This window comes from Crocodylus siamensis, chromosome 1 (genome assembly GCF_052110815.1).
Source record: "Crocodylus siamensis isolate JL-2025a chromosome 1, ASM5211081v1, whole genome shotgun sequence".
NCBI classification, from domain to species: domain Eukaryota; kingdom Metazoa; phylum Chordata; order Crocodylia; family Crocodylidae; genus Crocodylus; species Crocodylus siamensis.
The window spans coordinates 387944465-387969021 of record NC_143395.1 but is presented as its reverse complement, the minus strand read 5'-3'; the positions used below and the strand labels follow the sequence as shown (position 1 = coordinate 387969021).

The 24557-nt window shown below is 45.8% G+C and overlaps 1 protein-coding gene across 6 annotated transcripts in view; it reads left to right on the top strand.

Annotated features, from left to right (window-relative positions):
- Positions 1-244: 244 nt before the first annotated feature.
- Positions 245-24557, top strand: part of ZC3H12C (zinc finger CCCH-type containing 12C) — a 58666-nt gene continuing 34353 nt past the window's right edge. The window contains exons 1-3 of one of the 6 annotated variants that reach the window (XM_090029441.1): positions 343-480; positions 8596-8783; positions 24328-24365. Coding sequence is in view for 1 of the 6 variants with exons in the window: in XM_090029472.1 (XP_089885598.1) it covers positions 387-480; positions 24328-24365 (132 nt within the window). In the remaining 5 variants the exon portion in view is untranslated. Of the gene's footprint in view, positions 481-8595; positions 8784-24327; positions 24366-24557 lie in introns of all 6 variants that reach the window. The other 5 variants (XM_090029472.1, XM_090029449.1, XM_090029455.1 and 2 more) reach the window with 5 other exon arrangements.

Here is a 24557-nt window from a genome sequence, read left to right as displayed (position 1 = left end):
GCACCTGCCCCTTCTCCTAGGCTAGGCTGCGGGCGGGTGCGGGGAAGAGATGGCTCCCCGGGGCGCCTGGCAGGACTCCCCTCCCCTCCCCCGGCCCGTTCCTTCAAGGACCAGCCCCTGGACACGATGGCAGGCGAGGCTGGGACCCCGTGGATCCGGGCACGTCGCTAGCACGCGTGCCCCCTCCGGACCCGGCAAGGGGCGGTGATTGCCAGCCCTGCCTCCCGCGGGAGGAGGGGGGGCGGCGCGCGAGCCGGCAGCGCAGCCAGGCCGGCGCGGGGAGGGAGCGGGGCGCCCCGGCCCCGGCCCCGGCCCGGCCCCGCCGCTGCCTCCCAGGCCCCGCCGAGGGGGCGCGGCCGCGGGCTGAGGCGAGCCCGGGCGGCTCCATGGTGCTGCCGCTGCTGCTGCTGCCGCCGGGAGCCTGCGAGCCGGAGCCGGAGCCGGAACGGGGCTCGGGGTGCAGGCCTGCACGGAGGGGAGGTAAGAGCCCGCGCGGGCGCAGCTGTGACCCCGGGCCGCGGTGCCCTTGACGGCGGGCGGCCCGAGCAGCGCTGCGCGAGGGGCTTTTCTTCCCGGGGAAGACCCGCGCGCCCGCCAGGCAGCCGCCCCCTGCTAGCAGCGGGGCTGGGCGCGGAGCCTGGGAGGAGGCCTTTCCCGCCCGCCCGCACCTGTAGCGAGCTGGGAAGGAGCCCCTCGAGCGCGGCCGGACCGGAGGCGCAGCCTCGCCTCTGCCGGAGCCCGCCCTGCGTGGCCAGGCACTTGGGGAGGGCATGGCAGGCGGAGGGTTTCCATGCAGCGAGTGCCCAGGGGAGACCTCGGGGTTTATCTTGTGAGCGTCTTTTACGCCCTGTTGTGTGCAGCACCCTGGAAAGGTTGTCGAGGCAGTCAGTCCCTCCATGTGCTGCAGTGTCGTCCCCCCCCCCCCAACTGAGAAGCGCTGAATGAATGAATGAATGAATGAACGAATGAATTTCCAGCCCATGGCAAATAAGTGAATGGATCAGCCAAAAAATGCAGATGCTGCTTCGAGCCGTTGTGTTACGGTCTTTGGGCAAGCGGGGAGGAAGACTCTGTCAAACAAAGCGCTGGTACATGGTTTGCGCAGCGAACAACGTGTGGTTCTCTCAAGGTACCCTGGCATGCTTTGGCACCTGTGAAAGGACCGTGGCATCCTGACTGAGAATCACTGGTATAGAGGTTTAATACAGCCTTTTCATCAAGAACAAACCCCTTCACATACCTCAGGTATAGTTCCCATTCCAGCATCTTGCTGTTCAGTTTACTGAAACTAAGATGTATCCAGTACAACTGACTGCACCAACTGTGTGTATACCTGGTGAAGTCTTCAGTGAAGTGGATTTTAGTGAAAGGCTATTGAAAGCAATATTATCACTTCCATTCTTCAAGGTTTTTAAGACCTGGGTTGATAAAGCCTTGGCTGGGATGAGACAGCTGGGGACAGTCCTGCTTTGAGAAAGGGGTTGGAGTAGATCAGTGGTTCTCAACCTTTTTTCGTACCACGGCCCATTTGTAAACATTGATGGCCAGTCCCAACCCAGTGCCCCGCACTCCTGACCCACTGCCCCTCTCATCCAGGTCCCAGCCCCACAGTGTGTGGGATGGGGGTGGAGGAGGGCAGACCCAAGCAGCCCATTGCGGGCTGGAGCTCTGCCAGCCTGCAAGGGAAAAACCATGGTTTCCCACGTTTTTCTTCTTTAAAAGAGAAACATTTTAAAAGTTTTCTTGATCCATTTTTTAAATTTGTTTGCAACCCCTTCATATAGTCTTCTGATCCACTTTTGGGTCACGACGCATGGGTTGAGAAATGCTGGACTAGATGACCTTCTGAGGTCGCTTCCAGCCCTAATTTTCTGTGATTCTCAGTTGTCTTTGATAGCTCAATGATACAGTAAATTTAAAGTGTGGAGGGAATGAATCTGACCTTGGGGCTGCCCCCCAGATTTAAAGTACTGGAGTTGCTTTGTCAGTTAGACATACATAGGACACCTATGTCTCAGTATGCGCTGCCAGGCTTCTGTATGAAGACTGCATGTGAGTTGAGAACTCGAGACATCTTGATTTTTTTTTTTTTAATGGGGAATATTCTTAGAGTGTAGAAGATGAGGAAAATAGGGTGTCATTTTACATATGTAATTTTCAGAGAACTGAGTGATGAAGCATGAGGGATTATCCAGCACTTTGCTCATCTGTCTGTGGATGCTGTTGCTCCTTATGCGTAGATAGAGATGCATACTGTTGGGCTGAGTATTAATCTGTTGGAAAGTATTCATTGCTGGACTGGATTGTGTTTTTAAAAATATTAAACAGTTATATTCTAAAGGCATTTATTGCTTCTCAGGGAAACTAGATACTTGTTACTGATTCACTGAACCTTAAGCACATTGGAGGCTCAGCTTGATTTTGAGGAGCAGCCAAAAATTTATGTTGTAATTATCTCAGTCATAATTATATAAAATGGAGCTAGAAATCTTATAAAATTATTTCTTTTTCTTTTTTTAAGATTTCTGGTACTTCCAGCTTCCAGTTAAAAATACCCCAAAGACTTGGCTGAAAATAAGGAATTCAAAAGGCATTGGGGGGAAAAAAACATTTTTTGGGTTCAGGTCAGCTTTTATCTAAAATCACAGGCTAGTGAACAACTCTGTGATTTGTAGTGTTGAAGGTGAACAAGGACTGTTACAGTCTAGTCTGAATTACTGGTGCATACTGTGGGCCATAGAATTTCACTCAGTAGTTCTTTTATCAGGTTGTAATAGAGCTGAAGTGTTGCTGTACCTGTGATTGTCCAGAAAATATGTGAGAAGCAAGGATTTTTGGGGGAGTCTTTTCATTTTGTTTTTCATAATATCTTTTATTGGACCAACTATACAGGTAATCTATCAAGCTGGTAGTTTCTGCCTGGGGAGGAATTTTCCATTTAGAAACACTTGGTCTTTATTCAAAAACTCCAAGGGTTGCTTCCAGGTCTTTCCTCTAGTCCAAATCCACTGATCATCTGCTTTTAAAAATGCTTATTTTGTCTCCTGAGAAGCAGACCATCCTGCCTAATGAAAGCTCTACTGAGGCTAAGTGCTCAAAGCTAAATTCCCCCCAGCCACCCTCTCTTCTACAGTGTTTTCAGAAGTTACTTAAACTAAAGGCCAGACACAGTCTGTCTTCCAGTACCTCATTTCTGGCCCTGTTGTCCCTTTCTGCTTGTTTCTAAATGAAAGTCAGGTATAAGAGGACAGATAAGTAGTAAGCAGACTGATTCCTAGAAGAGTTGGACCTGAGCCTTGATTCTTTCTAGGAATTGGTCTGTCCACTACTTGTTTTTCCTTTATTTTGTCACAGCTGCTCACTGAATAATGTAGATGTTAAAGGCATACCACACTTCCCTTAATTAAGAATATGAATATACGTATGTATATCCCAAAGGATGTAAAATCTACTCCATCCTTTGGTAGTTGTCACAGTGGTTAATTGCCTTCTGTTAAAAAATGAAAATTTTCTGGTATGAATTTGTCTGGCATCACTTCTAGCCATTGAATCTCATGCCTTTGTTCTCCTATTATGTGAATCTCTTAAAGCAGTGGTCTCCAAAGTGGGGTGTGTGCACCCCAGGGGGTACGCAAGACGATCCATTGGGGTGCGGGAAGAAAATATTAGAATTTCTATGTATATTTATATAAATATACATATATTGGGGTGTGTGCTCAAAAATGTTTTACTGTTGGGGTGCACAATCAAAAAAGTTTGGAGACCACTGTCTTAAAGAAATGTTTTAAGGGCTGAAATACACTGTAGTTACAGAATGAGACAGGAATGTAGAGAATACATTGTAGTTAGGAATGAGACAGGAATAATGGCGTTCAAAGGAGTGTTGTGATTGGCAAAGTTATTGTGTCTGTCGGTCCCCCCCCGCCTTTCTGAATATATTATGCTGACCTTGTCCCTTTCCTATGGCATAATATTTGAGATGTGACTAGGATGAGTTAGTGGACTGGAATTGAAAAAGAGAATAAATAATCAAGAGACTTCCATATGTCTACTAATTTCTCTGCTTCTGTTGCCGTGACTGCTAGCCAAGTGGATGATTGAGCCAACTACAAAGTAAAGAATACCTGTAAATCCTGAAAGCCACATCTAGATTACTCAGGGAACTATTTAAGTAGAGTGTTTCTGGAATTCCTCTCATTTCATGTACGAGATAGTGATTATGCCACAATTATAATATAGAACAAATAACATATGAGACATTAGTTCTCATGCCTCAAGGCATGACTTTTAACCACTAGACGTTTGAAGATTCCCTGACTGTCTGGTCACGAGGATTCTTGCATTTTTCTTTGAAGTTATTTGGGGCTGACTAGCTGCTTCGGTGATGCTGCTGGACTAGAACTATTACTGCTCTGATTTGTATTACTGTTCTTTTGTTAATCTAATTGCGATATTTGGGCTGAAAGGACCAGTTTTCAAAGGTACAGGCCTTTGAAAAGGCTCTGCCAATAAGCATGTCATATGATCATAGAAGTCAAGGTGCACAGCTATTTGCAGGTTTTCAGTACCTAAGACCCCAAAAATGGCTGCCCTTAAATGCTGATTTGTTAAAGGTACTCTGAGATAATTTGGTCTTGGGTGTCGAATATTAATTCACTTTTGCTTTTTCATTTAATTAATTTCATTGAATTGAATTAATTTCATTTCATTATTGTAGTAGCACCTAAAAAACCCAATCAGGCTCCCACTGTGTTACATAACTTACAAATGCCTATCAAGTAAGGATGTAAATATTGTTTAAAAAAATCTCTGTTTAACCTCCTCTAATTATGTCCGATAAACAGTTTAACAGCTGCAGTCCCTAGTGCACTGGGAAGGAAGGAGCAAAATAGCTATGATTACTACTGCTCCCTCACCTCTCCCCTTCTCACTTCTCCCTCCTGGCTGCCTTCCTGTTCCTGAGGCACCGCTGGGCTTCCCTTCCCTGCCAGACTGCACCTTACGTTAAATGTCAACTGGCAGTACATTACTGGTATTAAATATCTTTCTCTTTTAAACATTTAACCTTTCATATCCATGCTATCAAGACATAGTCCATGCTGCAGACCGCATACATTCAGATACTCACACCACCACAAGTAAAAGCCAAAGGTATTTCTTGTTATATATCTTAACAATTGCCTAGGATTGCCTTCAGATTCTTTACTAAAACCTTATATAGTAACTTGCAGTCAAGTAACTATGTGGATAAGGCAGCCTGGGTAGCTTTCCTGTTTCTGTCACTCCAAGGAAGTAGTCAAGGGTCCCTGAAATGTTACATCAATTTGTGTAATTAACCAGTTAATTGCATATAAATTTAGATTTGCTACACGTGCAAAGTAATTATTATCCAATAAAAATGACCAACTAGCCATAAATTTGTTGCTTGAAAAAGGTAGAACATTTTTATAGCTGGTTTCTATCAAGCTATAATTTGAGTGTGTGGCGTGTCACACACATGGTGATTATGTTTGGCCAGGTCCTCCGGTATCCCAGGGTAGACTGCTTTTGCTCGCTCACTCTTCTCCCCACTCCTCCTTCCTGCAAGAAAATTCATGCTCACCTCTGCTGCCCCAGGATACAGTAGCGGGAGATCTACATAGAGTCATGTCTGTGTCCTTATATCCTAGACTTTATATAAGGTTTGAATGGCATTTTGAGAGAGACTAAGGGAAGACTTTTGACCTTTGATCAAGGCTTTTATTATATAACTACACTTCAAGTGTATCAAGTATTTAATATGTTAAAAAAATATGGGCATAGGGTAAGGAACCTAGGATTTGAACTGTTCGTTTTATAGCTTGAAAGAATTGGCACTTTTTCATTTTTAGTTGATAAACTACATGTTAAAGGTAGTGCATAAGCAGACTACTCTGACTAGACACTCTACTGTATGTTTAATTACTAGAATGGGTAGTGAGGGCTCCTTTAATGCATGAGTTTTGTTTGAATAAGCCTGGCCGTCTCCAACTCTTTCACTTACGCCAGGACTGACTGATTATTTTCAGTATGCCGAGCTTAGACTGAATTTCACATATTAAGAAATGCTAGGCATGACACCTGAGTGTACCACTCACTTGTTTCAATGCAAGTGCTGTCTTGGTATACCCCTGTTGAAGAACTGATTAAATTCTGTAGTATGCTACAGCTTCACCTCTTCTAGTGCAAAAAAAATGAAAACTAAATAAAGGCCTTTTAAATAGAAGTGAGCCAATACATCGGTTCAATATCGGATTGGCACCAATATAAAGAAAATTATCTATATTGGAAATATTGGCCTGATGTGGCCAATAATTTGGCCAATAAATGGCCCATGCATGCACGCAGCTGCAGCACAGCACGTAGGCAGCGAGAAGCATAGCTGGCAGTGTGGAGAGCTGTGTGTAGCTGGTAAGTCTGTTGTGGTGAAAGGGGAGGGGGATTGGGAGGGGCACGGGGGGTGCAGATCAAGCCCCCTGTGGTGAGGCAGGTGTGGGGCTGGGGCTGAGGCAGGAGCAGGCACTGCTCAGCCAGGGCGGGCGGTGGGGGGGAGGGGGCACGGGATGGAGCTGCAGCTTGTCTGGAGGCAATGGGAAGGTGGGAGGGAGGGGCGGCTTCTGCTGCTGCGCACAGCTCGTTCAGAGGCTCATCCACTCCATCCAGCGGATCCTGCCACTGTTCACACCAATTGTCTGGGAGGGCATGGGGGCGGGGCATGTGCGCCTGGATTTGCATGGGGTGGGCAGTGGCAGCACTGGGAGGGGAGCTATGGGATGGCTATGGTGATTTTTGGGGTGGCTGCAGCCCTCCCCTGTAGGCCTCTCCCAGTACCGCTGGTGCCCTGGTGCCAGCCCCAACCCACAGCTGCATCCCACCCTGCCCACGCCCCACACCGATCTGGGGCACGCCCCCCCGTGCCCTCCCAGAGCCCCCCTCCTGTGCTCCCCAGATAAGCTGCGGCTCTATCACCTGCCCCACCTGGGCAGTGCCTGCCCCAGCCCCAGTTCTACTTCCTCACCACAGAGACCTTGATCTGCCCCCCCATACCCCTTGCCTCCCCTTTCACCACAGCAGACTTACCAGCTGCGTGCAGCTGCATTGGAAATGGGATTGGAATCGGCCAATATGCCTCCTTAAAAATTGGCTATCTGTATCAACCCTAAAAATCTCTATTGATGCACCCCTACTTTTAAACATATCCTTCCTTTGTCTACTCTTCTACTCTGAGTCACAAGTTTTTTCACAAGGGGCCGCAAGAGACCTCTTCAGGTCTTGGAATGAGGGAATAGAAGGAAGCATTCTCCCACTTGCTCCCAAGGCTTTATTTACTCTCTGCAGGTTCACCTCATGAGCTGTAACAGATTTTGGACCGTTTTCTTCTTTTCTTGGTTGGTCATCCATGGCTCTTTCTGCTGTCGTTACCACGGAGTCCTTTCCTCTATCATTTTCCATGTTCCTGTCCTTATGATAGAAGATAGCTGCATGTATATCTTCACTCTTCCCAGTATGCTTTGATGTTGAAGTTTAATCTCACATGTACCTTGGAAAAGACAGTTCACAGGCTGCCTTTTTTAGGCATAGGAGTTTTGGATCTGGGGATGACTGAGCTAACAAGTCTTTTTATACAGAGCTTTTGAAAGATGCTGCACATTTAATGTCGTATCTTTCTTCTACAAATTGTATTTTTCTTGAGGGTGAATAGATAGAAAACTGAAGAGTTTTTGTAAAATGCACTACTAATGGGTTTCAAAGCCAGTGGTATTGGATTAGGTGCTAGAGAGGACAGGCTTTAGTTAGAGGCAAAAGTGGTCAGTAGCATACACAAGAAAGGAGAGGGAGTTGTAGCCAAGGAAACAGAAAGTGACGATGGTCTGCAAAGTTGATGGTTGGGAGGGGAGGAGTGAATTAGATACAATTTGTTGCCCCTACAATTAGAAAAATACACTGACTTGCATCTGACAAGAAGGATTTAGGAAGCAGTTGGAAGTTACAAATAGAATCATAGAAAATTAGGGTTGTGGAAGGAACCTCAGGAGGTCATCTAGTCCGCCTGCTCAAAGCAGGACCATCCTCAACTAGATCATCCCAGCTAAGGCTTTGTCTAGCTGGTTCTTAAAAACCTCCCAGGTTGGAGATTCTACAACCTCTCTAGGTATCCTGTTCCAGTGCTTTACTATCCTCCTAGTGAGAGAGTTTTTCCTGATGCCTAGCCTAAACTTCCCTTGCAACTTGAGACCATTGTACCTTGTTCTCTCATCTGACACCGATGGCCATGTGTAGATGAAACAAGAGGTGTGTTTGCACAGCACCTTAGAGTGGGCTAAATGCTTTTGCACCAGTGCAATAGGAAATTCAGTGGTGTAACGCACCTTAAATGACTTCGGGCGCAGCAAACTGAAACTCCTTTGAGGAGTTTTAGTTTCCTGCCCCTACAGCCACAGAGCGGAGCACCGGGCTCCATGCAGCTCCATGGCTCTGCAGGGAACCCTGCTGGCAGCCTGGCAGCAGCCCAGGAAAGCAGCTCTGCCCAAGAAAAGCAGCAAGTCTGATCTTTTCATTTTTTTCTTCCTCCCCTAGAGCCTGCCTGCCTGCCTGCCTGAGCTGCATGGGAGCCTGGTGCTTCCTTTCACAGCTGCAGTGCCTCCTGGGACCACCCGAGCTGGGTGCCTGCAGGTAGGTGCTGCCTGGAGGGGTGGCCGCAGCTGCTGTGGAGGAAAGCATCAGTCCGCCGGCAGCTCGCTCTTCCCTCTCCGCCGGAGAGGCAGGTAAGTCAGCAAGGTGTTTGCATGACACGGGGGTTTAATCAGCCCTAAATTGAAGCAGTGTTTTTTAAAACCAACTGCTTTAATTTAGGACCCCTGTTTTGTCTACACATGCCCAATGAGAATAGTCTAGCTCCATCCTCTTTTGCACCCCCTCTTTAGATAGTTGAAGGTTGCTATTAAATCCCCTCTCAGTCTTCTCTTCTCTAAACTAAATAAGCATAGTTCTCTTAGCCTCTCTGCAGAAATCATGTGCCCCAGCCCCGTAACCATTTTTGCTGCTCTCCTCTGGACTCTCTCCAATTTGCCCACATCCTTTCTGTAGTGAGAAGCTCAAAACTGAACGCAGTACTCCAGATGTGGCCTCACTAGCTCTGAATAGAGGGGGATAATCTCTTCCCTTGATCTATGGCAATGCTCCTACTGATGCAGCCCAGTCTTCTTCGCAACAAAGGCACATTGTTGTCTCATCTTAAGCTTATTGTCCACTATAACCCCCAGATTCTTTTCTGCAGTTACTGCTTGGGCAGTCATTCCCCAGCCTGTACCAGTGCATAGCACTCTGTTCTGAGTGTAGGACCCTGCACCTGTCCTTATTGAAACTCATGAGATTTCTTTTGGCCCAATCCTCCACTTTGTTGAGGTCTCTCTGAATCCTAGCCCTACTGTCCAGCATATCTACCACTCCCCCTGGCTTGGTGTCTTCTGCAAACTTGCTATGGATGCACTGTAACCCATGTTTTAGTCATTGATGAAGAAATTGAATAAAACCAGTCCTAGGACCAGTCCCTTGGGCACTCCACTTGATACCAGCTACCAACTAGACATCGAGCCATTGACTACTACCCATTGTGCCCGACAATCCAGACAGTTTTATATCCACCTTGTAGTCTTCATCTAACCTGTACTTCCTAACTTGATTGTGACAATTTTGTGGGAGACTGTATCAAAAGCTTTGCTAAAGTTAAGGTACATCACATCCACTGCTCTCACTGCACCCACAGAGCCAGGCATCTCATCATAGAAGGCAGTCAGTTTGGTCAGGCATGACTTGCCCTTGGTGAATCCATGCTGACTGTTCCTAATCACCTTCTCATCCAAGTACTTAGAAATGGATTCCTTGAAGACTTGACTGGTCTATAGTTCCCTGTAGCCTCCTTCTTCTAAATAAAGGCCATCTTTCTTAAAGATGGGCATTATATTTGCCCTTTTCCAATTGTCTGGGACCTTTTTGAAGAGTTCGCTGCTAAGTTAAGCTGCTCTTCCGCCATACTTGATAGTCTTCCTGTACATCAGGATGGTTCATTCCTGCATCCTCAATAAGGTTTCTTTAAACTACAGCCAGTTCTGCTGGACTGCTTTTCTCCTCAGACTGGCTTCCCAGGGGATCCTGCCCATCATTTCCTTAAGGGAGTTGAAGTCTGCTTTTCTGAAGTCCAGGGTCCATACTCTGCTGTTCGCCTTTCTTCCTTTCCTTGGGATTCTGAGATCAATCATCTCAAGGTCAGTGCTGCCCAAGTTGCCATCCACTGCTACATTACCCACCGGTTCTTCCCTGTCTGTGAGCAACAGGTCAAGAAGAGCATGGTCCCTAGTTGACCACTCCAGCACTTGCACCAGGAAGTTGTTCCTAACACTCTCCAGAAACTTCCTGGATTGCCTGTGCACTGCTGTATTGCTCTCCCAGCACATCAGGGTGATTGAAGTCCCCCATGAGAAGCAGGGCCTGTGACTGGGAAACTTCTGCTAGCTGTCTGAAGAAAGCCTCATTCACCACTTCCTCCTGATCTGGTGGTCTATAGCAGACCCCCACCTCAACATCACCCTTGTTGCTCTCCCCTCTGACACTGACTTAAAGACTTCCAACAGGCTTATTTCCAGTTTCATACCGGAGCTCTGAATAATCATATGGCTATTTTACATAAAGTGCAACCCCTCTTTCCCTTCTCCTCTGCCTGTCCTTCTTGAACATTTTATATTCATCCATAACAGTGCTCTAGTCATGCGAGCTACCCCACCAAGTCTCTGTTACTCCAGTCATGTCATAGTGCCATGACTGAGCAAAGACTTCCAATTCTTCCTGTTTGTTTCCCAGGCTCCATGCATTCATGTACAAGCACCTGCAGTAAACTAGCCATTTGTTCTACTTTCTCAGGAAGAATGAGAAGGCCACCTCTGTTGCCCCCTCTTGCTTGCTCTTCCTCCGGGTCATCCACTTCCTCACTTACCTGAGGGCTTTGCTCTCCATCCCCTGGCAAACCTAGTTTAAAGCCCTCCTCACTAGGTTAGTGAGCCTGTTTGTGAAGCTGCTCTTCTCTGTCTTCAGCAAGTGGATACCATCTCTTCCTAGCAATCTTTCTTGGAACTTCTTCCATAGTTAAAGAAGTCAAAGCCCTGCTGGCAATGCCATCTGCACAGCCATTCATTGATCTGCTGGATGTACCTGCTCCTGTCTGGGCCCTTCTCCTTGACCAGAAGGATCGAGGAGAACACCACCTAAGCCCCTGTCCCCTTCACCTTTGCACCCAGAGCTCTGTAGTCACTTTTGATCTGCTTGGAGTTTCCCCTGGCAGTATCATTGATGCCCACACGAATGAGCAGTATGGGGTAGTAGTCAGAGGGCCAGATGAGTCTCATTAATCCCTCTGTGACATATTGGATCTGGGCTCTGGGCATGTAGCAGGCCTCCTGAGACAATAGGTCAGGTTGGCAGAGGGATGCCTCCGCCCCTTGCAGAAGGGAGTCTTCAATCCCTACCACCCATTGCTTCTTGGTGGTAGCGGTCTCTGTCCTTCACACCTTGGGAAGGCCTGGCCTGTCCTCCAATGGAACGTACTCCTCTGTTTCTAGGACCCCATATCTATTCTCCAGGCAAACTGGTGCAAGTGGATATGAAGATGTATGCTTGCCGCTAGAGGTCAGAAGCTTCCAGCTTCCATCCTCCTGGGACTACATGTCCTATCCCTTCTCTAGTGCTGCCTTTGGTAGTCCTTCTTCCACGGTCCTAGAGATCTCCTTCAGCATAGAATCAATGAAGTCCTCATGGTGGAGAATGTTTCGAATCTTTCCCACTCCTCCTCTGGGCCTCGTGTCTGCTTCATGAGGGACACCACTAGAAGGCACCACTTACATCGCAGGCACTCCCCCACCTCCCTATCACTAGAAGGAACCTGCAGGCCACACACTTCAGTGCCAAACCAGGACGTGGGTGAATCTCAACAGTGAGCGTTCCTACCTGGACAGACCCCTCATGGGTGCAAGCAGAGCCAGTGGCGGTGGCAGTGGCTGTGGCATTGTGATGTCTTCTTAATTTGCCACCTCTTTTTTGCTACTCTTCTTCCAAGCACACTTTCCTTAGCAAACTTGTCAATAAGTTGGCCTGTTTACTGCTCCTTGGTCATAAAAGGTTCCTTTTTCCCTGGTTCCTCTCACCAAGTATAAGGGCTCCCCTTCAAAGAGAGGGGCAGCTAACTGACCTGCAAACTGCTTACCATTTACTGCTGCTGCTCACTTGCACAGGGTTTGGTACAAATAAGCACAAGGTTTGGCAGAAGTCAGTGTAGATGGAGAAGTACAGTCAGAAAATGTATGTTTTAAAAAGTTAAAAAAATGCAAAAAACTGCTTGGCAACTCTACCAGTATCATAAATAGGCAGAGATCAGAGGCTGGCTAAGGTAGCATTAACCTTTTTGGACATTTTAGTCGAGGGCACAAATTGATTAGGATGATGCCTGAACACCTCTTTTCCCACAGCATCCTAACAGTTTATATATGAACTGAAGTGATTCAGGACAGGTAATGCTGACAGGAAGATAAATCACTAGGTATAGGAAGTTGCATGCAATCTGATTCATGAGGTAATGGCTTTTGGAAACTTTTAGATGTATTGAATAGCCATTGTGCTGTAGCAACATCCAGAGCAAGACTACTAAAACTCTGATGTGACAAATCTACCTAAGTTTGGCAAACTCCACTGGAAGCTGCTCTGTTTCACTTGACAAAATAGGATCAGCTTTAGCATGTTTCTTAGGCTTCCTTAGCCTTGGGGTAGGAGGTGTAGCAGAGAAGAATTAGATTCTTTTTCTTTGTTTGCTACCCCTTCCTTTAGCCTGCACCTGAGAAGTGGTTGGCAGTCTCCTTCTGTTTAAGTAGTGAAGCAGTGTTAGGGGGTGTTGTAGCTGTGATGGCAAGACGCAAGGATTTTTTGGGTTGATCTCTTTTATTGGACCAGCTGCAGTGTTGGGATAAAATTAAATGAGCAAGATGAATGCTTTGCATTTGAAAGTTTGTCTTACTTTATCCCAACTATGTATTTAGTTCAATAAAAGATATCACCCCAGAAAAAAAATTCTTGCCTGTCCTTTTGCTGAATTAAGACTACTAGCCTAAACATCTAGCACCTGCTTTTTCTGAGGCACCAGCTCTTCCTAGGACAAGAAGATCTGTTGGTTCTTTCTTTGTATCAGAGTATCACAGTTGAGCCATGGACAATGACAGCTCTCACACACATCAAGTATTGGCATGTGGCTGTGTTTCTGAGAAGAGTTCCCCTATAAAAACCACTGTTGTACTTCCTCAGAAATCCCCTGGTTCTCTAAAATGGTAGATACGACAGGCCCATATTTTTCACAAGTATTTTCACAGTGTCATGTTCCCCTTCTGTCCTTTTCCTGTCGAAGGAGGAATTAATTAAAAATCTCTAGTGGCTTCTCCCCCTGCATTACAGTAACTGCCATCTCAAGTTGTTTAGGTGCAGCCCTGAAAGTGGTTCTGTTTCTGGATAGGGAATGACTGGGTTCACAGACATTAAGGGCAGTAAACCTGGTTTTTGAGTCTGTAGCAGCTACTCCTAGAATTGCAGCTGCCATTCTCATTGGACTGCCAGTTGGGATTTTGCTGTTCTTGCTGAGCTGTAAGTTGGACTTGTTACTGTTTCTGGAGCCTGCATTGTTTGCAGACTGGGCTTCTTGAAGTTGCCCCTCAGCCCCAGCCTATGGTTATAGCTGAAAGGCTGAAATCTGAACAGAGGCGTAGCAAGCTTATGGAGTGCTTGGGGGGTGAGAGCAGCAAGGATGTGCTGACCACTGTAGATTGGGTGGGATGAGGGTAGGGAGGAGGGGTATGGCTGAAAGGAAGGGAAATCTCATCTGCCCAGACTACTGAAGCTGCTGCCACTGCTACTGCTGTATCCGCATTAGCTCTGTCAGCAGCTGCCCTGTGGCTGGGCTCCCTGAGAGCCAGTTCTTGTGCCCCATTTGTTTCTTCTCCCCCTACTCTCCCCAGTACATACGTATTGGGTGCCACTCTGTGCCTGCTCTGACAAAGGCTCCTTAGAGGGGAATGCCGTTCCATTTGTCCCGCTTGCACCATGTCCCCCAGATATACTGCTTGGTGCAGTTTTGTGCTGCGCTGCCTGTCTCTTGCCATGGTGCTGCAATGCCACCGTCATCCCTGGGTGTGTATAGATGAAACAGGAGCCCTAAATTGAAGTGGTGGGTTTTAAAAAACACCGCTTCAATTTAGGGCCGATTAAACCTCCGCGTCGTGCACACGCCCCGCTGACTTACCTGCCTCTCTGGTGGAGGGGGAGGGCGAGCTGCCGGTGGGCAGAGCGGTCCCTGGGCTGCAGTGGGGGCTGGTGCTTCCCTCCACAGCAGCGGTGATGCTCCCACAGGCAGCACCCGCCCACAGGCACCCAGCTCAGGTGGTCCCACAGCCGCAGAGGAAAACACCGGGCCCTTGCACAGCTCAGACAGGCAGGCTCTAGCGGAATGGTGGGGAGGAGGAAAATCAGGCTTGCTGCTTTTCTTAGGCGGAGCTGCTTTCCCAGGCTGCTGCCAGGCTTCCTTCAGGCCTTCCTGGAGAGCCATGGAGCTGCATGGAGCCCAGTGCTTCGCTTCACGATTGTAAGGGCAGCAAACTAAAACTCCTTCAAGTTGCCAAATTTCCTACAGAAGCTGGAATATGCCACTGAGGCATGCAAACACCAACACCATTAAAGCAGTGCAAAAGCATTTAGCCCTCTTTAAAGTGTGGTGCTAACACACCTCTCATTCTGTCTACACATGGCCCCCAGTGGCAAAGACTCCCCAGAGTGGGGTTCTGATGTCATGCTCATAGTCGGCACCCAGTCTGAGCTTTCTGCTTCAGCTGCTGTTCGCTAGTCACTTGCCAAGTTTATTTGAGAGCATGTGTGAGAAATTGGGTACAGCGTCTAGTACCAAATGTAAGCTTGTGCAATTCTTAGCATCCTCCAACAAAAGTTTGCACCCACCTTATACACCATCAAGGATTGCTTGCTAGTTTGGGTTTGGCCACCTTATCAAAGGGTAATTCAGTGTAAACCATATAAACTTTCTACGTAGTCATAGCATTTTGTACTCGCTCCTTGTATGTTTGGGTAAAGTTTATGAACTGTTTCCTGGGTAAATTATGAGAAATTAAATTATAGACAGGACCTGCAAAAGTTCAGTACGTGCCTGGAGAGTGGTTTCCAACCTGCAGTCTGTGGATCCCTCGGGGTCAGCAGACTATGTCTAAGGGGTCCACAAAAGATTACTATGATCAAACAAAAATATGTGAATACTCACACATACAATTCAAAGGGGTCCACCCTTCCATTCAATTTTTTTTAAGGTTCTGCAGATGAAAACAGGTTAAAAATCACTGGCCTAGAGTGTGGAATTACAGGAGGTTCCTGCCCTCAGTTAATTATACCTTTGCCTTCAGAAGTTAAATACATTTGTTTCAGTTTATAGTCCTTTACCCCCAAAGCGATATATAACCTTTTGAAGACTAGTCATCCCAAATCAAATTGTTTCCATGGAGTGACAGCTTTTGACCCTGCATGGTCACTGGCTGGAGTGTCTCATTAAATTCCAGACACCTTTATGTTACAGTTCGGTACATTTTGTTTCATTGGCCTGTAGGGCTGGGAACAACCTCAGATAACTCACTTTTAGCACCATCATAGCTACCATCTTCTTAAGATTTATCTTTCTTTCTGTTCATTTCACACTTCCACAAGCTGCTAAATTGTTTGTCTACAGCTTAGATGCACTCAGAAAGGTGTAGAATTATGCCTGCAGGAAGAGAAAAGAAAAACTTTCCATTCCAGCCCTCACAGAAAAGATATTGTCACTGCATATACTAAATAGGGGTAGATAAACTGATTTAAAATGGTAGTGGTTCTTTGGAGAGTAATTTTATTATCTCTCAGTAAATACAAGTTTATATTGCTAGAAGAGTTAATACCTCTGAATATTAATAGCATTGCCAGTTCTAAATTGAGTCTTCATACCTGCATATTGGTGTCACAAGATTTAACTGCATAACAAGCTGGAACTTTTTAGAAGCCAGATGTTTGCACTAAAACCAGAAAGCTGAGAAATATTATTCCCAGTGAGGAAACACTTATAAAATTCAGCCCTGTCTTTTACATTTCTCATTAGGTTAAGACTAAGCATAAGAGCATTTCTGCTTCCTTTTGTTATGCTAGGATAATTAAGAAAATAAGGACTTGTTTTTTGCAAGTTGTGTATAATTTGGCAACTTGAGCCTTGTCTGAGTGCGGTGTTAGATTTTTTTGCTTGAATTGTTGCTCTCTGTGTTACAGGGTAGGTAAATTTTAAAAAATCATAGCTAAATCATATGCAATCAAATGTATCCTTAAATGTTTGGTACACTACTTTTTCTTTATTTAGTTATGGGGAGGAAACTGCTCCCTATCTGATCTAGGTACCTGTCATGATTTTAAATTTACAAAGATATTAACCAATTCCAACAGCTTCCCCAGAAAATAACAAACCAGGGAACACTATCAATTTCAGACTTCCTGACAGCAAACCATCACACCCACAAATATTCAACCTTATTTAAGTCTTGCTTTGCTCAGATGCCAGAGTAAAGAGATGGGCCTTGCTTTATGCTTCGGCATGGGCGACTGGTAGGGGGGGCATGTGCCCCCCCTACAGGGCCGTCCCCACTGCTGACTGGCAAGTACTCTCCAGCTCTGCCACTGTTGTGGCTCCCGCCAGCAGGGTCTGTGTGTCCCCCCCAGACTCAGGAGGCACCAGTTGCCCATGTGTTTTGAGTATTATACTCCCAGACAGGACTGAAATGAATTCCACAATTGAAAGTCTCTCAGTTCTAGCCTCTATGGAGGGACCTGGCTTAATTGATAGCTGCAAAAGTATGAGTTAGGTAGACAGGGAGTGTGTCTATGAGAGATGCTATACTGCAATCTACCATCTATATGTGAAGGTGCTTATTGCACAGTCAGTCAACTGCAGGGTTAATTTGCAGGGTAGAAAATGGACCATGCAGTAGTGACAGCACAGTAGCACACATGTAGATGTTGACGGACAGCAAATTTGCTGCTAGTCAGCCCAGGCAGCAAGCGGCGGGAGAACAATCCCTTCTCCTGGGAGCTGCCTGTTGCCAGGACAGGCTCCAAGCATGGAGCCCAGGCCTGGACAATGTCCCTCTGCCCTGGCAGCAGGCAGCTCCTGGCCCCGCCTCCATAATCGGAGCAGGGGCTGGGAGATTGATCCCTGCCCCCAGGAGTTGCCTGCTGCTGGGGTGGGCTCCAAAGTCAGAGCCCGGCCAGGACAGTGTCCCCCTGCCCTGGCAGCAGGCAGCTCCTGGCCCTGGCTCCATGATTATGGAGCCAGGGCCAGAAGCTTCCTGCACCAAGAGAGTTCCCTGCCCTGCCTTGGGCTGGGTAGGAGCTGCGTCAGAACAGGACAGATCATAGCCAGCTCTGGGCTGCATGGCGAAGCCTTCCTGGGCACAGGGCTCATCCCCATGTGTATAGAGTGGGAGGGCTCTGCAGCAGCACCTCTCCTGCCCCATGCACATCAGAACCCCTTCCAATGTGTACGGTGCCAAGGGAGAGCTGTCTTCTGGCCCCATGCTCCCTGCCAGCCCCTGGATTAGCACCCAAGAGGGGCCTAGAGCTCCCCTTGGCTACTGCAGGGGGGCAGAGCAGGGTGGGAGCAGCCCTTTTCAGGCTGCTCCCATTGGCTGTGGTCAGACATGCATAGACATTTGGTTCCCCAGGGACAACTAGCAGTGGTGCACCTTGTGCTGTCACTAGTCTCCAGAGAATGCTTGTACTACATATCTCGGGCATGCAGCAGGTTACCCTGGGTGAGGTAGGGGAAGCTGGGACCAGCACTGGGCTGGCCCCAGCAGCCTTATCTGGAGTCCTGGAGGCCTCCCAGGGCTGCAGTACTGGCGATCCTGCTGTGTAGCCCCTGGCTGGGTCCAGCCACTCTGGCTTGAGTGGCACATGCTGCTGCCATGTGCACTGCATGGCACACTATTTTTGTTTTCCGACTTCTTTTTCCCACTTTTTTTTTTTTTTTAAGCCCTGGATAGCCAGGGGTCAAAAAATGCTCTGCAGCGCTCCCTTGCAGTGCGGAGAACAACAGAACATGTGGCATCACACACTGCACAGCCATGTTCATCTACATGGACATTGGGACATTGGGAGCAAATCTGCTTCCAAGAGGGAACACGTGTAGACATGCTTCCCCACTAAGCTTACTGTGCAGTATTTTTACTGTTCAGTAAGCCTACTTCAAATTAATAGCACATGTAGAAGCACCCAGGATGTCTCAGATAAGCAGTAACCGATCCATTTAGTGCTTCATGAAGTTGAAACAACACCTTAAACTCCGTGCAGGAACTCTGGATTATGGAGCATTGGTGTCATGTGCTTCCTGCAAGATTCACCACCTAACACACAGGTGACTGCATTAGAACTCTTAAATTGTCTAATATTTTCTCTCTTGCTTTTTAAAATTTTTTAAAGAGAGTTATCCAGCATGGTTAATGAGCCCTGTAGCTCTAATGTATTATAATGGATGTTATGTAGGGTATCCAGCTCATGTAAATTACTACTGAAAGAAAGGGAATGCTTTTTCACATAGCTATGTTAGTCTTGTTAGAGGATTTTCTTCTGACAGATTTGAATAAAAGCACTTTGCTAAGCAGGACAGTGTGCACTCTGTACAGTTGTAGGTATTGGCTGTCTGCCCAATATTGTCACAGGGAAAGTTAATTACAGACACTTTTTTCATGCGCAGAAAGCATACAGTTAGTCCATACAGTTAGTCCATGATACATTTGGAAGGTGGGAAAAAATCAGCATCTAACATTCATAATCTTTAAGTTATATTCTAAGGAGAGTGGTGTTTAAATGGCCATTTAATTTAGTTCATAAGCAGTAAGGTCCCTTGTAGAAAGCATAACAATGAAGACTGATTCTACATTCAAGTGGCACTCACACATACACACCTCTGAGTAAAGAGAGATAGTTAGTCATGTTAATCTGAAGTCAGGCAGAAAGCTGGGCAAGGTGGCACCTTAGGCTAGGGACAGACGTTACACATAAACCAGTTTCAGTGATCAGAAACTGGCTTAAACCTGTAACAGAACAGATGTTCAGTGCACATAAACCAGTTTGAAAATGGCTGAAATGGGTTTGAGATAAACCTGGTTGAATATAATATCAGACTTAACTGATTTTGGGTCAAACCACTTTATGCAGTGTCTGTCCCATATCCCTTACTGGTGTAAGTCAAATCAGAGTCCCTCTGGGCTGGGTGGAACTCTCTGTTCCACAGCAGAACTGGCCCCTCCCCTCTGCTCCCTGGCCAGAGCTCTGGCAGAGACTTGCAGGCACAGCAAGGTCTTCTGGCTTCCCCGTGCCCCACTCCCCCCCATCCCCTCACCACTCGCTACTTAAGCAGGGATCCTTTCTTCCTCTCTGTCACAGCATGGACCATAGCCAGCATGTGGTATGCTAGCTAATGCTTTGTAAGGCTCCAGCAGAGACTGCCTGGCTTCCTCCCTGCCCTACCCCCCTCACTGCTAAAGCAGGAGACTCCCCCCCTCCTTCTCTCCCTCCAATCTGCCACAGCACAGACCCCAGCCTCATGGACCTAGGCATGCTAGCTAATACCGAGAGGTGTCTCTCCAGTTTCACTGGGCCAGGCAGACAGAACAGTGACTGCTTGCGGAAGTTTGGAACTAATCAAAAGATCAGCTGGTAAGGTGTTTAAGAAGTTTAAAGTAATAGAGGCCATTGTTTTGCTGATCAGGTGATACAGACTTTATCACTATCAGCCCCCAGGTGGCTTTCTTGCCTGTCAGTTTGCTGCAGACAGTATGATGAAGCAGGGAGGAAGATTGAAAAGCTCTGTATCATCAACAGATGCATGCACTGCACCCCCACCCTCCTTGCCTGAGAGTGCTAGCCGGGGCCTGGAGCTGGCAACACTCCCACCCCTTGAGCAGCCAGTGGGGAAAAGACCTGCCTAATGAGAGAGTCCTGGCCAGGCCTGGCCATTTCCCCCCTCAGCTCAGCTCAGTTCCCTGCAGAAGGGAAGGGAGGGCTGCTCTAGCACCTCCCATCTTCTAGCCTGAGCCACTGCGGGCATATGCCTGAATTTTCTCAGTCCAGAGAGAATTTCTGTCTGGTTTCAAACCAGTTCAGCTTAGCCAGGTTAGACTAACCTGCAAATATTGAATCAATTCAGGCTCAGGTTTTTTGAATGTCTGTCCCTAGCCTTAGAGACTAACTGGAGGCTTAAACTTTCATAGGCAGCAGCCTCTCTGTCCCATGCTCCCTGCCTTCTACACCTTCCTCTGTGATGTTCCAGAACTATGAGGAAAAAGTTTGCTCTACTGGTATCAACAAGAATAGTCACTCAGCAGCCCTCTCAAGTAGTGCATTTTTATTTTGTGTTAAAAACACCAGGTTAAAATTTGGATGTCTGAATAAATCAATTTTCTTAAACCGGCATGGTGAGGTGACTTGTGCACTTGCAGTAAACTTGGGATTTGAAGGAGATGTATGCATTTGAAATGTGATCAGTTTTTTAAAAAATGATTAAAAGTTATTATGCTCATGTTTGAGGCCTTCTGACAGCTTGTGGGGTTTTACACTTGTTACACATGTTTGAAAAAACAGTCTTTTGCCTGGACTTTGTACAAAAGACCCACACAAACAGGAGCTGCTGAGGGAGGAGGGTCCAAGGCTTCACTGAGATCCACACAGATGGACTCTTGTGCCCCTACAGACATCCACTGAGCTCTGGGCGCAAGAATCTATCTGTGCAATTCAAGACATAACCGTGTAACCAGAAATAGTGAAAGAGACTACAGACAAAGCAATCTGAAAGAAGACTTTTTTTGGTCAAAACTCTTTGTTACCATAATCTTAGGTGCCATTTCTCATAATGGGAAGTTAACAGACAGGGTTTTTTAAGTTTACTGACTTTGGCAGTTCTTGTTGCCCCTGAGCCTGTTGGTCACTGTGTGTGCAGGCCATTTACTTTGAAGGGGCTCTCTGTGGACATCTGGGGCCTCTTTCATTCAGCATTTTGCAAGATTAAGGCTTTTTTCTTCAATCAGCCTAAGAACAGAGGTGTGTACATCCACTAACAGTGAGAATAACTGATATACATTTTCCGATTTTTCTTATTTTTCTGATTTATACAAATCTTCTACCATGTTAACAGCATTGCAACAGTTAGAAGTTCTCTTAAAGCATGCTCCAGTATTTGTGATCTAACGGTTGCTTCATGGATCCTGCAGGCTGCCTAGTCTTTACATGCACTCATTTGTGAAGAGGGCTGCTTGATACAAATTCCTATCTTTAACAAGTTCTGTGGATGTGTAGAAATGGATGAGTCTATCACAAGCTGAAGTATTCCTTGACACTTTACTGAAGGCTTTCTAAAGTTGTTAAAAACCTTGTAACATTTTTACCATAAACAAGAGAATGGCTTCTGAATGTTATAATTTTATAACAGGGAGCTGAGACTATTTAAATACATGCTTTAAAAAGTGTTGTAGAGGGTAAATTTGAACTCCTATTTCCTATGAAACTTACTTATACCTTCTGATGTACTTTGTGTTGGTAAGAAGCAAAATATTATACTAGATTGACGGTTGGCTGTATACTAGTACAGATTGTTCTTTCCTACAAAATAGTTTGGAAACCACAATTTCAGCTCCTTACCTGGGGAAAACCATTTCTTGTATTTCTTAACAAATTAGATAAAATTTGATGTAGTTTAAATTGAAGTTTTCTCAGTTTTGAAGAATAGAAGGTAGCACTTCAAGGTGCTGTATTTGGGTTAGACTTTGTCTCTTAACGTGTTAACTACTGATGAACTAGTACTCTCAGCTGACTGCCAACTGTTAATTTTAAATATTAGAGGTCTTCCTTTGCAGCTACAAAGCAAGTTGTGAAATGTAAGGTTATTTTTGTCATGCCACATTATGAGACCTGTCTGAAGCATTGAAGCTAAAATCTAATGCTTTTTGAATTTCTGCTGTAATGGTACATGCATAACTGTCATGTCAGATGTATTATTGCAAACAAGAAAATCATGTGCTTGTAGATTATGATATATTTGGGATAAGGTTGTACACAAAAAGAAAGAAAACATACTACTGAGACAAATCTTTCTCTTTCTTGCATTATGGTACAGCAACACCTCTAGCAGTTACAATAACAGAAAAAAATGTTCATCTTATGTGTGTGTTAAGATCATTTCTTTGAAAAAAATAGCCTTTTGTTTTTAATGTGTTCAAAGTAACAGGAGTTTACTGGAACTTGAAAGACTGTGCTCACCTTTTTTTAGTAATACCTTTCTGTCTTCTGCCTGCATCCACTTGGCCACCCTGGCTAAGGACAGACATTACACATAAATGGGTTTAAGAGGTCAGAAACTGGTTTACATCTGTAACAGAACAGATGTTCAGTGCACATAAACCAGTTCAAAAATGGCTAAAATCAATTTGAGATGAACGTGGTTGAATATGGTATCTGACTTAATTGGTCTGGATCAAACCAGTTTATGCAATGTCTGTCCCAGACCCCTTGCTGATTTAAGATAAACCAGACTCCCCCAGTATCCCGGCATGCTTTCTGGACTGGGCTGGGTGGGGCTGTCTGCTCCACAGCAGAGCTGGCCCTTCCCCTCTGCTCCATGGCTGCAGCTCTGGCAGATCCTGAAGGCATCTGCGTGCCTTCTCCTCCACTCCCCCAAGCAGGAATTCTGCTGTCCCCTCTGCCTTACACAAACACACAGCATTAGCTAGCAGACCACATGCTGGCTATAGTCTGTGCTGTGCCAGACAGGACAAAGGCAGAATCAACAGGTAGCTGATAATGTCCCACTGTTGTTTTCTTAATGCAGTGATAAACAATGAGTTAGGGGTGATAAACACTATGTTATCAGTTTCCTGCTGGGCTGGTCAGAAATGGGGCTGGGAACCCCTCTCTAATCAGAGCATCTTGCTGTTGGCTGGCCATGCCCTTATCAGCTCAGCACTCTGGAAGGGAGGAGGGCTGCTCTAGTGCCCCCTGGCTTCTAGCCTGAGCCACTGCAGGCATTTGCTTGCATTTCTTTCAGTCCAGAGGAGATGCCTGAATGGTTACAAACTGGTCTAGCCTAGCAGGTTAGACTAACCTGCAAAGATTGAATCAATTCAGGCTGAGGCTTTCTGAATGTCTGTCCCTAGCCTGACACTCTCTGAATATCTCAACACTCCCTCTCTCAGCCTTTTTCAATCCTTCCCAGGGTGTCTTTCATACCTAACAGAACAGTGGGAGAGCCTTCTTCCCTCCCTGCTGCTTCACACATTTCTGAGATTCATGTTGCTTGCATTTCCTCTAAGAGACTCTAGTATACTCCCCCTTGCTTTGCTTTGTGCCATTCTGAAATCTCTTTTCACTCTGGTGTCCAGCTGTTATTCAGGGTTAGTTATCTATATCTAATTCTTGTTATTTGTGGTGGTACTTAACATCTACTAACTTTTAAATAAAAAAATGTTAGGGCCTTCATGAGTGGTGATACAGTATCTAATCTTTGTAGAGATCCATAGAATAGAACCACTGGCTTCTCAAGATCAGGAAGGGGCTAACAATGCAAAGAACCATTGCACATGTAGGCTGCATTTCAATGATTGCTCAAAGCCAATTAATTTCCTATACTGTATTTTAAGTATAGCAATAGGAGCTAGCTAGTATGGTCAGCTTGCTGAAGGTTTGAGCGGCAGAAGTAGAGCTTTCTTTGTTCATCTGCAGTGTGTACTTTCTAGTAATGCTATTATACCCTGTCACAGATGTGACAAGAGATCCACATTGTTTCCTGCTAAGGTTTCTTTGTTGCCGTTGTTGTTCCCAGTAGGAAATCTAATGTACTGGATAAATCCCTCATATGAGTGCATTTCTGTCACTGTGAGCAGGATTTAATAAAATGGTTCTGACATCTTGTACACCTTGGGCATTTTTTAAAGTTTCTTTTTAAGGAAGATTTAGGAAAATTGTTTGGGAGAGGAAATGATCAAGATTGTGCAAAAATGTTAGTCAGTTGTTTAAATCATTATAAACTTACAATTATATTTAAATGTAATGCTATTGCATTTTGTCAAAATAGTTTATATTGATTTATTCATGGAAAATATAACATGAAGGCTTTATCCTTCCATGTTAAACATCTATTTTGATCTTGACTGTTTTCAGAAGTTGCAAAACAACGTTGGCCTGGAGATGAATTGAAGGTGATGTAGTTTGCTTTTTATTAGGCATGAGATCTAAAAAGCTTCTTATGCATGAATATATAGCGAGGAGGTGATTCTTGAAAATTAGTAACCTTCTATTTAAGTCAGACTGTCCACCTGCATGACTGTGCATTTGTGTGTATAGACCGACCCACAAGTCCACTACTTCCATTATGTTTCCCAAGTTTGCCT